This window comes from Hemitrygon akajei, chromosome 16 (assembly GCF_048418815.1).
Source record: "Hemitrygon akajei chromosome 16, sHemAka1.3, whole genome shotgun sequence".
Classification (NCBI taxonomy): domain Eukaryota; kingdom Metazoa; phylum Chordata; class Chondrichthyes; order Myliobatiformes; family Dasyatidae; genus Hemitrygon; species Hemitrygon akajei.
Window position 1 is genome coordinate 16,619,715 of NC_133139.1, and position 13,231 is coordinate 16,632,945.

Sequence of the window (13,231 nt, forward strand, 5' to 3'; positions counted from 1 at the left end):
AAGAAAGGGGGAAGAAACTGGGGGAGGGGAAGAGGGTATGAGTACAAGCTGGTAGGTGATGGGCAAGTTTCTCCAGCATTTTTTTCTTGTGTTGCTGTCATTTTAAATCTGATTTGAAAATTAACCTCGGGACTCGCACCAGCAGGTTCAGGAGCAGTTATTGCCCCTTAACTGTCAGGTTCTTGAACGAAAGGTGATAAATTCACCCAACCTCACTTGCCCCCTCACTGAAATATTCCCACACCCTATGGAGTCACTTTCAAGGACTCTTCATCTTGTGTTCTCTATTTATTGCTTGCTTGTTTGTTTATTACTATAATATCTATTTTTTCTTTTTGTATTTGCAACTTTTCTTCTGCACTCTGGTTGTCCACTCTGTTGTGAGGTCGTTCATTGATTCTATTACGGTTATTCGATTTATTGAGTATGCTCACAAGAAAATGAATCTCAGGATTGTACATGGTGACATATGTACTTTAGTAAATTTACTTCTATCTTTCAGACTAGAAGATTTCTTTGACTTCCATTAGTGACATGCTGGTATTGGTAGGAAGGAGAGATGTACATTTTTAAACAGTACCCACAGAACCAGGGAGTAGTGATTCTTTATAACATGAGGAGAGGGAGAGCCTCTCTCACCTCGGTCTTCTCTGGGATTGGAGACACTTCTTGAAACCTCCAACATGTAACTGTTTTCAGCAACCAAGCGTAATAGTAGCTCAACCAACTTGTATCCCAAAGCAACACATACTGTGTTGGAGGAACTCCTCAGGTTGGACAGCATTATGGAGGGGAATGAACAGTCGACAATTTGGGCCGAGACCCATCATCAAAATGGGAAAGGAAGAGGGGTAGGAGCTAAAAGTTTGGGGGCAGGGAAGTGGGTGGGAGAGGGGATGGAGTGCAAGCTGGCAGGTGATAGGTGAAGCCAGGTGAGGGAGAAGGTGGTTGGGGAAAGGGTGATGAAGTAAGAAGCTGGGAGGTGATAAGTGGAAGAGGTAAATGTTTGTAGGAGGAATCTGAGGGGTGAGAACCGTAGGCAATGGGAGGTAGGGAGGAGAAAGGGTTCCATTGAGAGGTGAGCTAGATTGGGGAATGAAAAGAAGAGGAGCAGTAGAGGGAAATTTCAGAATGTTGGAGAAATCAATGATTGTGCCATTGGGCTACCAGGCGAGCATCATCTTTGGTGTAGAGTCTGATATAATGGAGGAAACGGCCTTGGGCAAGCTCGGGGGGGGGGGGGGGAACTCAATGTTATGGTGATCAAATAATCTGCTTTAGAATGAATACAGGCTTGGGCACCCAAGAACTTTATCCTTTTTTAATGTTTAAAAAGTTGCACAATAGGATATTTTGGCAGGCATAGCCTTCATTTAAAGCTTCTCATCTAGAAGCAGCCACTGAAGTCATAGAAAGCAGAAGCAGGCCCTTTGATTCAACCCTTCCATGCCAACCCAGTTGTCTGAGTTGGTCCCATTTGGACACTCTGAACAGCATAGCTCTCCCTCCTCACTGTACTGGAGATAAAAATGTTTGTGCCTGTTTCTGGCATGATGTTGGAGTGTGAAATTGGCCATGAGAGGGCTGGCACTGTAGTGTAGCACTTCACAGCTCCAGTTAACAACATTTAATTCTGCCACCATCTATCCAGACCACATAGGCTTCCTCAAGGTGCTCTGGTTTCCTCCCACATTCTAAAGGCATACAGTGCTTGTCATGGTTAGTGAGTCGTGGCATGCTATGTTGGCGCCGGAAACTTGGCAACACTTGTGGGCTGCAACCCAGCACATCCTTGGACTACTGGTCATTGACACAAACAATGCCTTTTACTGTATGTTTTGATCACTGTCAGTTGAAGAGGGAACAATAGGCTACAGGAAGCAAACTGCGAGTTCATAATATCAGGCAACTGAGGGAACGCGGTGGAATTGTGACGTTTGTCACACCCACACGTTGGTTCCAATTACTATCCACTTCGTACTGTTGTGTATTTATTCAGTTTTCAGCAACGCTCATTTGCCTACATTTTTTTTTAAAAAGACGATCCACTTGAGATGCTGTCACTAACTATGAAGGAGTTGATCTATATTCTGCTGGCTTCTGAAAGTCAGTAAGTAACATGAAACTAATGGAGGCCTTGGGTCTTTAAAATGATGCAAAGTGACCTAATTTGCCCCTCTTTGTCATGCAGAGTACGGCAGTGCTTTTTAACCATAGTGCGGGAAGCTTGAAGTTAATTAATGTCTCTGCATTTCTGTGCGGACTGCATGGTGGGTGATTACTGACAGCCCTTCAGTTATGTACTGACATAAAGTATGTTTGAGATGCTGTTACCTCCATTATTGGAAATCTAATAAAGCATATTGTTGAATGTTTGTGTATGTGTGGTTATTTCCTTTCTGTGAGTCTGACCTTTTCTCCCTTTCATTCTTGCTTCCTTCCAGCACTAGTCACATTAAATTGCTTAATTTTTATTTTCGGTTTTGTACGCTTGATGAGCTTGTCAGCATGTCTAGTTATGTGCCTGAAATCTTCCGGAGCAAGTAGGATATCTCCCAGGCCTGCCTTCTGCTGCTTGTGCTTTGACATTACTCTTCTGCATTAAATACTAATTAAATGCTGGGAGCTAGCGACGTTGCCAGAGGATTCAACCCCTTTGTCTTTCTTCAAGCAGGCAGAGCACAATACCATGGCCTTCTGACTGTTGCCAGGATCCTTATTAACATGTAGGCAGTCAGCACAATGTAGGAATTGCACTCGAATAGCCTACAACTGATGAAGTGAACGGAGTTGGACCAGAAGACATAGGAGCAGAATTAAGCCATTTGGCCCATCGAGTCTGCTTTGCTATTCCATCATGGCTGATTTTATAATTGCTCTCAACCCCTTTCTCCTGTTTTCTTCCTGTATCCATCGACACACTTGCATTCAAGAATCAATCAACCTCTCCTTTTAAATAGGCCAAATGACATGGCCGCCACAAGTGTCCCTGGCATTGAATTCCACAGATTCGCTAACCCACTGGCTTCAGAAATCCACCTCATCTGTTCTAAAGGATGTCCTGCTGCTCTGAGGCTGTGCCCTCTGGTCCTAGACTCTCCCATTGTAGGAAACGTCCTCTCCACGCCCACTCTGTCTAGGCCTTTCATTATCTAATAGGTTTCATTGAGATCCCACCCCTCATTCTTCCAGCCAGAGCCATCAAGTGTTCCTCGGACATTAACCCTTTCTTCCTTGGGATCGTTCTTGTAAACTTTCCCTGAATTCTGTCAGCACATTCTTGTGTCGGGGACCCAGAACCACTTGGCGTTCCAAATCTGCTCTGATCAATGCCTTGTTAAAACCTCAGCATTATACCTTTGCTTTCATGTTCCTCATTCTCTCAAACTGAGTGCTAACATTGCATTTGTCTTCCTTCCTACTGACTCAACTTGCAGATTGGCATGAGGACTCCCAAGTCCCTCTCTACCTGATTTCTGAATTCTCTCCCCATTTAGAAAATAGTCTACACTTTTTTTTATTACTTCTATCAAAAAGTGCATGACCATACACTTCCTAATGCTCTACTCCATCTGCCAGTTTTTTGCCCATTCTCTCAACTGTGCAAGCCCTTCTGCAATCTGCTCATTTCCTCAACAGTGCCTGTCTCTCCCCATTTTTGTATCATCCACACATTTGGCCACAACACCTCCAATTCAGTCGCCCAGATCAATAACAAGGTAAAGAGTAGCAAGCTCAACATTGGCCCCTGTAGAACACTACTTATCACTGGCACCAACCAGAAAAGACCCTTTTAATCCCACTGTTTGTCTTCTGCCAGTCATCCAATCTTCTATCTATGATATTACATTTCCTGTAATATCGTAGATTCCTATTATCTTGTTTAGCAGTCTCAGGTGCAGCTTCTTGTCGAAGGCCTTTTGAAGATCTAAGTAAACATCCATCTCATTGTCCATGCTGCCTATTGTTTCCTCAAAGAATTCCAGCAGATTTGTCAGCCAAGTTGTCCCCTTAAAGCAGGATTTCAAAACCTGGGGTCCATGGCCCAAAAAGGGTTGGGAACCCCTGCCTTTCAGGGAACTATGCTGACTTCGGCCTGATTTATCATGTGCTTCCAAGTACCATGAAACCTCATCCTTAATGGGCTCAACTCTTCCCATCCACTGAAATCAGACAGCCTTGTAACTTGACTCCTCTCTAGAAGGCATCACACAATTCACAAAAATGAAGAAATAATCGGCCCGCAAACAGCCTGTTAAGTAGCTTATTCCACAATTCACCAATTCACTTGGGGGAGGGGGGTATCCTTCCTGCTGCTGTTCAGACTTGTATATATTCGAGTCAGTGTTACATACTGATTGATGTCAGCCAGATGTTCAGTGTGCACATGCTAATGCTCTTGCCACCATAGCGTTATTAACATTCCACACATACGCTGCCAACACTGTTTTGGATTTATTGTAACACAAAATAAACCTGCTCCACCAACTCCAATTCTGCATCCAATGCACTGAAGCTTAAAATGGTCCTGCAACTTTAAATATAATTAAAGCAGTGGAATTTTGGGGAGAGGTTCCTTTGTCAGACTTTAGTGTCAAGTACATACAGAAACCAGTGAGATATGCTTACCTTCGCAAATCTTGATTTCCCTTCATATGCACTCAGCATTACCAGCCAGAGTTACCCTCTGTGCTTTTCTGACTTCATTTAGCTTGTTGATATTACGATCCTCCAAGTTCAAAGTATATTTATTAAAGTATGTACACTTTGTGATTCATCATCTTGCAGGCAGCCACAAAACAAGCAAACACAATAGAACCCATTTAAAGAGAAACCTCCTGCAACAAACCATTGAATGCCCAATGTACAGTTGGGAGGGGGGGAAACAAATCTTGCAGACAATTAAAAAGTAAACAAACAACATTAATCACCGGGTCCTTGAAAGTGAGTCCGGAGCCACTGAGGCAAATGAAGGCAGTCCAGGAGCCCGATGGTTGCAGGCCACAGCTGCTGAAGTCAGTTGAGCGCTGAAGCATCTTAATCAAGTCGTGCAAATACTTAAAATAAATACCTAAGCAAAACCACAAGAACATGAGCTGCAACGTCCCCAGAAAGTGAGTCCACAGCTGCGAAATGCATTCATTGCGGAGGCGAGTGAAGCCTGCCCTGTATCCTGGTAACTGCAGGGTGACAACTGCTCCCAAACCTGGCAGCGTGGATCCCAAGATTCCTGCACCTTCCACACACCAGCAGCAGTGGGAAGGGACCGGTCAAGCACAGGCAAACCATTTTTCCGCTCTCATCCTCAGTGATTTTAATCTTGCTCGCTGCTTTAATCGGCTTGGAGTTAATGGAGCTGGCCATGGGTTCGTGTTCCACTATTCCTCTGACATTTTACATTTTGACATATTACTTACCTGTAGGAGGCTGAGGGAAGATCAGAGAGATGTATGAAAAATTATGAGGGGTATAAATAAGTTGTAAGACCATTTTCTCCATAAGGCAAAACCAGAGGGCAAAGATTTAAAGCGAAGGGTAGGAGAATTAGAGGGGAGAGGAGGGAAAAAATATTTCACTTTGAACAGGGTGGCATTCTGGACCTCAATGCACAAAGGCAGCTGGAGGCAAAGGAAGAAAGATCATTATTTATCACCTCTACATCGAAGCATACAGTGAATTGCATCATTTGCATCAGATCAGTGAGAATTGTGCTGAGCAGCCTGCAAGTGGTGCCATGCTTCTAGTGCCAACATAACCATGCCTCCAGCTCAGTTGCTCTAATCACAAGTCTTTGGAGTGTAGGAGAAGACCCACGTGGTCACGGGGAAAATATACGAACTCCTTCCAGGCAGCAGCAGGAATCGAACCCCAATTTCTGGCACCGTAATCGCATTGCGCTACCGTGCCGCAGTAGAGTGTTGATGGCAGCTGGAGGTCGATTCCAGCTGCTGTCTGGAAGGAGTTGGTATATTCTCCCCATGACCGCCTGGGTTTCCTCCAGGTGCTCTGATTTCCTCCCACAGAACCAAGCCCTCTGGCTCATCATATCCATACTGACCATTTGGCTCATCTGCATTAAACTCACGTGCCTGCACTAGGTCCATATAGTATTGAACTGCCGAAGTATCTCCTTTTTTAAAAAAAAAAGTAGTGATTGTATCTGACTCCACCACTTCCTCTGGCAGTGAGTTCCAGATAGCAAACACTCTGTTTACATAAAGGCGATGTGATGCGAAAGTTATTTTAACAGTTCTTCCTCTCACATTGAACCTATGCATTCTATTTTCTGGTACTCCTACCATGGGGTAACGATCTGACTCTTTGCCTTATTTATAATTCCCTAGTAGGTCACTCTTCAGCCCATTTTGCTGCAGGGAGAAGCAAACCCAACCTATCTCTCATAACTAGTGTCTCAGTGCAACCACATCCTTCCTACAGATTGGGGACCAGAAGTACACACAATGCTCCAAGTGTGGTCTAACTAGTGTTGCTACTTTACAAAACAGAACAACCCCAAGTACTCTCATAATGTTTGAGAGAAAAAAATAGCTCTGTGGGTGCTTAAATTGCCAAGATGTAGAAGGCTGCAGTGAATGGGATTAGTAAAAATAGATACCTGGTGGTTGAGTTTCTGTGTTGTGTGATTCTATGACAGGTGGATCTATTGACCAACATTCTACATGACTGGTCTCTAAAGTATAAGTTAAAGTGTGATCCTGGGTATACAGTTTCTTGTTTGGCTAAATCGGTAGTTTGTTTTGTGCTATGTTGTATAATGTGGACAGTCGTGGTCTTTCCATGACCATGAGTATCCTTGACTGATTCTTCTACAGAATGTTTTGCCATTACCTTCTGGGCAGTGTTTTTACAAGATGGGTGACGCCAGCCATTATCAGTACTCTTCAGAGAGTGCCTGGAGTCCATGGTCGCATAATCAGGACTTGTGATATGCACCAGCTGCTCATACAACCGTGAGCCTGCTCCTATGGCTTCACGTGACCCTGATTTTGGGGATGGGGTGGGTAAGTAGATGCTACACCTTGCCCAAGATGACCTGCGGACTAGCGGAGTGAAGGACCACTTTACCCCTCCTTTGGTAGAAACACATCTCCACCTGCCACCCTTTAGCTAAATAAGTGTGAAAAAATAAATTTGCCCATAAAGCTGCTGGGGGAATCAACCAAATGTGTTAATTGACCATTGCTTCACCATTCTAGACATAACAAACTAGTTATCATATGGTCTAAGGGAAGGATTCGCATCCCGTAGTCCATGGGTCCCTTGCTGAATGGTATTGGCCCATGGCATAAAAATAGGCTGAGAATCTCCTTGCTGTTGTCCTAAATGCACTGCCGTACATGTGGCGTTCACATTGTCATCCCAGGTCCATTTTCAACTGAAATTTTGACTGATCTATTAACTGGAATTTTATTTTTAATCCAATCCTTTTCTTCCTAGACTGAAATAGCGAAGAGACTAAACATGATTTGTGCCCAACTCCTTCCTTACTTATCACAAGAAGTAAGTATGACTTTTTCCTATTGTAAAAGTAATTCATTTGTTCCAAATAATTCTAGGTACCATCTGGTTTTTGGTTTTCTTGAATGAGTTCATTACGGTTTCTGTAATAATTAAATTCTCTTTAGCAGATAGAAAACAAGAACTGTTTGGGTTTGTTAAATGGAAGACAATATAACAAATGATTTCAACTTGGGTTTTTGGATCAAGTTGCCTTGGATTAGAAGAAATCATTGAGGCCACAACTTGTTCTTGAATAAAATGGAATTGTAGATTTTCCTCACATTTAATGGTAGATTATAACAGAGAAGAAGCAGTGATCACACTTTTTTATTATGCATAAGGAAGATGGATTTGCATTTATGACACTTATTGCAATCTTAGACATTCCAAAGCACCAGAAAGCTAATTAAACGTTTTTGAATTTATGATGCAGTCATTATGGATGTTAGGAGATGAAACCCCTGGGGAAGGGTGAACAATGCTTCTACACTGCATTATCATATCCTCTCTAAATTGTTACGCTTTAAAGATAGTTTAACCAGCCACTATAATGCATATTCTATTCAATAATTGCTTTTCCATCCAATGTTACTAATTTTAATTTTGGTATCTTTCCAGCACCAACAGCAAGTCATCCAGACTATTGAGCGTGCAAAGCAAGTGACCATGGGCGATTTGAACGCTGCAATTGGGGTCCGAGGACTTCCTATTCTACCGCCCCCTGTATGTATAGCTAATTAACATTCTTTTGACATTTTGTTTTTGCTGGGTATTTTACATAGCTGAACTTTACTTGAGCAAAGGTGGAGAAGTGTTTGAGGTAGGACCTGTGACATCATCAAGGCTGTGGGCCCAAGATCTAGTAGCTTAAAAATGAAGCTACTTGAGTGCTAGCCTGATCTTGCATGGAAAGCTTAAACCTTCAGGTATCCTGGAATGGTCCCATATTGGAAATGTCAGAGGGTGCTGTTTCTCCTGATATAACAACCAATCAGATCATAGGGCAGCAGAAGCAAAATCCCAATTTGAAACACTTCATCACATAACACTTCACCATACAATATCTAACCATTCACCAATACTTGTCCTGCAGTCTTCTCGATCAGATACTCTTCAACATAAAGCACTTTCAAAAAGCAAGCAGTAAATGGTCTTGATTTTTATGTAAAGCAATGAACCATCCAAGGTGACAATAACCCTGTGAACTAAGTAACCCTTGTGTGGATCTCCCAGTGGAAACTTCCTGGCTAGGTGTTTTGGTTGCTGACTAAGACATTGCCTTTCCAACTGTGAGATAGATCAAAATAACGAATGGCTTCTGTTCTTCAGAAACCATTTGTTACTGTTATATTCTGTCATAAGATTATAACACATAGGACCATCAAGTCTGCTCCACCATTCAATCATGGCTGATACAGTCCATGGTTCCACTACTATTTTGGCTCAGTTCCATAGACTGTCTGTCTCCTGAGTACCATGTGGAAGAGTTTGGGATGGAGTGTGATTGATGGCCCATTTTGAAGTGCTTTATTGCAGGCAAGTGGAAACTGGACTTGACCATTCAAGTGATTTAAGGACAAGTTGCGATGGATTTAAACTTGAAGGTAGACTTGATTGTACATGTTTGGACCTTGGGGCTGTCTGAATGTGGATCTGTTTGGGTTCCAATATGGAACCATTCCAGGGCAGTTGGTAGTTTAAGTTTTCCATCCAAGATCTGGCACTGTTTTCTGTGCCTGGGCTTCTCACCAATCTCCCTCTTCATCTCACTATGCGACGTTTTACTTGTATTGTCTTAACAGAAGTAAATGCTTTCATGTGTAATGATGTGGAAAAACAAGTTTGCAGGAACTTTTTTTCTAATCCAAGTGGAAGCTGTCATTATTTCTCGTTCCTGGTATAATTACGGCTTCTTGTAAGGCACAATATTTTATCAGGGAGAAGTGTGATAATTGGTCTTTCACTGTGAAGAAAACCACAGCAGCATGACTGGCCACTTTGATTCCTTCATCTGTCATAAACAGTTATGGGACTGAATTTTCATCCATATCTCTGTTCCACTGAAAGACTCCAGCTGGTAGAAGAATGGCAGATGTGGGGGTGGGATCTACAGTCTTTCCACTCCCTACCCCCCCACCAATTTGTCCGACATTTCTCAACAATTTTAATCAACGGATTTTTTTTTCTTAAGCAATGGGATATTACAAAATTAGAATGAGGTTCCATGGAATTTAGAATCAAATGGTTATTAATGAAATTTGCAAGATACCAAGGGGAACCGAAAGGGAGTAGCTCTTCCTGTGGTTTGTGGAATGAGACTCAGATCTCAGAGCTGGGCTTTTTGGAAGTGAAATTGGGAAATTCTTTTACACTGTGAGGGTGGAAAATCTTGTAGCTCTCTTCTACTGTAATTTGTGGTTATTCGATTGGCCACTTGTGATTAATTTGCGCTAACAACCAACGTATCCTCAGGTGATTGTTTCACTGTTTTGATGAAAACATGACAAATAAATTCAAGTTCAAGATTGTTTTAATTTTTGAGTCGAGGACTGGTGTATATGGGAGAGGCTCACAGATTGGTTAGGAGTTTGTATGTTCTCCCTGTGAACTGTATGTCTTTCCTTCAGGTGCTGTGGTTCTCTCCCACAATCGAAAGATGTACCGGTTGGCAGGTTAATTGGTCATTCTAAATTGTCCTGTGATTAGGCTAGCATTAAGTAGGTGGGTTGCTGGGTGGCGCACTGTATCATTGAATAGCAGATTAGGCACAAATGGATTAAGTATCCCCCTCATGCATGTTCAATTTTTTTCCCTTTTCAGTGACACTGATTTAAGGAATATGTAGATAGTGGGACCAGGTGAGAGGTTGTAGATGGTAGTGGAAGTGGTAGTAGTGATCCACAAACTGGAACTCATACCCCAGTGTAAGAAGACTGTGTGTGGAAATTCTCCCAGGTGGTTCCACAATTCATTAAAAATACTAAATTTAACAAAATGGAGGAAGAGCAGTGGTGTGGGTTCACAGAACATAGAAATTTACAGCACATGACAGGCCCTTCGGGCCACAATGTTGTGCCGACCATGTAACCTACTCTAGGAACTGCCTAGAATTTCCCTACTGCGTAACCCTCTATTTTTCTAAGCTCCATGTACCACCACCGCCGGCAGTGTATTCCATGCACCCATCACTCTCTGTGTGGAAAAACTTGCCTCTGACATCCCCCCAGTACCTATTTCCAAGCACCTTTGAACTATGCCCCCTCATGTTAGCCATTTCAGCCCCTGGAAAAAGCCTCAGGCTATCCACAGGATCAATGCCCCCTCATCATCTTATACACCTCTATCAGGTCACCTGTCATCCTTCGTCGCACCAAGGAGAAAAGGCCAAGTACGTGCAACCTGTTCTTATTAGGTATGCCCTCCAATCCAGGCAACATCCTAGGTTCTTTGGAAGAGTTGGCATAGGTGCTATGGCCAGTTGTGCTAAATGAAAAAACCTATGCACTTCAGACAGTGCTCTTCATGCTGATTTTTAAGTGCTATTTCAAACCCTTAAGATTTTAGTGTCCTGCATTGTTGTTTGGGATCCTTGTTGTTTTGATATCTGACCCCAGCTTTCATGTTCTCAGTATTATTGTAATTTTAATTTGTACTATTTGTCATTTTTGCACATTAGCTCTTTGTCATTCATTGTTTATGTATAGATTTTCACAAATTCTGTTCTTTATTTTCATGTATATTTCTGCAAGAAAATCAATCTCAAGGTAGTATATGGTGACGTATATTTACTTTGATAATTTACTTTGACTTCACTTTGTCCTCGATTGTAAAGCAGCCAGTTTTAGGGCGGAGCATAGCTTGGCAGCCTCATCTGACTTGATCAATCCCAGAATAATCCTGCACAGTCTGGTTTGCAAATTTCTTAGGGTTTCTTGTGGCCTGTCATTCAAGATACATGTGTGGTGTTGGTGTGTGACCTCTCCCTGTTGGCCTCGCTGGAGGGCAATCTAGCTTTTGTAAAAAGCTTTCAAAAATTTAATGGCTGTGACGCAGCCCCAGCCTCTCTGATTATTTTTGAAGGGGGAAGGATTGAGGTCCAGTCCCCCCCAGAAGTAGATGGATCTGAGATGCAAGAGTAGGAGATGTGGAATAGAATCCTTTACAGTACAGTTGAACCAGGTTCAATTGCTGTCGCTGCCTGTAAGGAGTTTGTACGTTCTCCCCGTGACTGCGTGGGTTTTCTTTGGGTGTTCCAGTCTCCTCCCATAGTTCAAAGTTGTTCCGTTTGGTAGGTTAATTGGTCATTGTAAATTGTCCTCTGACTGGGGTCAGATTAATTCGAGGGAATTGCTGGGCGGTGTGGCAGGAAGGGTCTATTCCATACTGCAGCTCAATAAGTAAATAAGTACCATGGCCCTGTTTTTAAAAAGCTTTTGCAAACCAAAAAGTGACCTCCAGTGCCCTTTTTTAAAAATGGCTACCAGTGTGCCATAGTAGCTGCCAATCATGGGGTATTTGGAGGGTATGATCTACTCATTGGTATCTCCAATGTTGCAGCAAGATCCTATTGATATTTATCTACACATCCTGGGTTGTTCTGCCAAGCATTGAGGGCACACTATGTTAGCACTGGAATTTGTGTCAATACGTACAGACAACCTAGGGTGTGTTGGCTGTTAATGCAAATGATGCATTTCACTGCATGTTTCAATGTGTACGTGACAAATGATCTTGAATCTTGAACCCTTTTTAGGCTGTGTTAATGCAACATTAAAAACATCTGCTGACCTGTGGAACAGCACAGGTTTGGGAGGCCATTAACGTCACCCAATCTGTGCTGGCTTTTTTGATGGAGGAGCTTTGAAACTAGGTTAAAACTAGGACGTACGTTCCTAAGCATCCCTTATCTTTAACGGTAACCCAAACACTGCTTCTACGGAAAGGCCATTGCATGAAATGCCCAACAACATTAGCAGTAAAAACCTTTACCAGGGCATTACATGTATACAGTATAGAACCTGAAAATCGTCCTCTTCACAGACATCCAGGAAACACAGAAACCCCATAGAAGAACAGAAATATCAAAGTCCCCCCCTTCGCACAATTGGCAGCAAAAGCATTGACACCCCCACTCCCCTGCCCCCACCCGTGACAGAAGAAGCACTGATCCCTTCTCTTTCTCTCTCTTTCCCCCCCCCCCAACTCCACCAAGCAAGCAGCATCAGAAGCACAAAAGATTCCATTGATCCAGAGTCCATCGAAACACAGTTCACAAACCAGCCCTTCAGTATTTCAGGCAGGCTTTCTGTCTCCTCATCAAGGGAGTGTGAGGTTGCACCTGCAACAATAAGAGTTGAGACCAGAAACTTACTACTCTGATGTTACAATCTTCTGCGTCACTTCTCCAAGCACCCCGCCCCCCCACATGGCCTTCACATTCATAGGGAGTCCTGTGAACTCCAGCTGTCCTGTGTCCCATATCATCTTTGACCCACATAAGCTGTGATTTGAGCTTCCTTACGAGTTTCTGGACTCCAGGTTCCCTGTGAGTGCAGTGCAGAGTGTATCAGTCAAAAGGGGTGCATGGTGGAAATCCTCATCAAAGTGGACAGGAGGTGTATCGGTTTGTGTTCCCTGGATAAGTCAGTGGTCAGAGAACATTGAATTTGCAATGGCCATCGGATTGACTTCAACAGCACAAAACACTGCT

The 13,231-nt window shown here is 43.0% G+C and overlaps 1 protein-coding gene across 3 annotated transcripts in view; it reads left to right on the top strand.

Moving 5' to 3' along the window:
* Positions 1–13,231, top strand: part of LOC140739784 (transducin-like enhancer protein 4) — a 184,786-nt gene that overhangs the window by 75,662 nt on the left and 95,893 nt on the right. For all 3 annotated transcript variants that reach the window (XM_073068300.1, XM_073068301.1, XM_073068302.1), the window contains 2 exons: positions 7,459–7,521; positions 8,140–8,244. In XM_073068300.1, the coding sequence (XP_072924401.1) occupies positions 7,459–7,521; positions 8,140–8,244 (168 nt within the window). The remainder of the gene's footprint in view (positions 1–7,458; positions 7,522–8,139; positions 8,245–13,231) is intronic.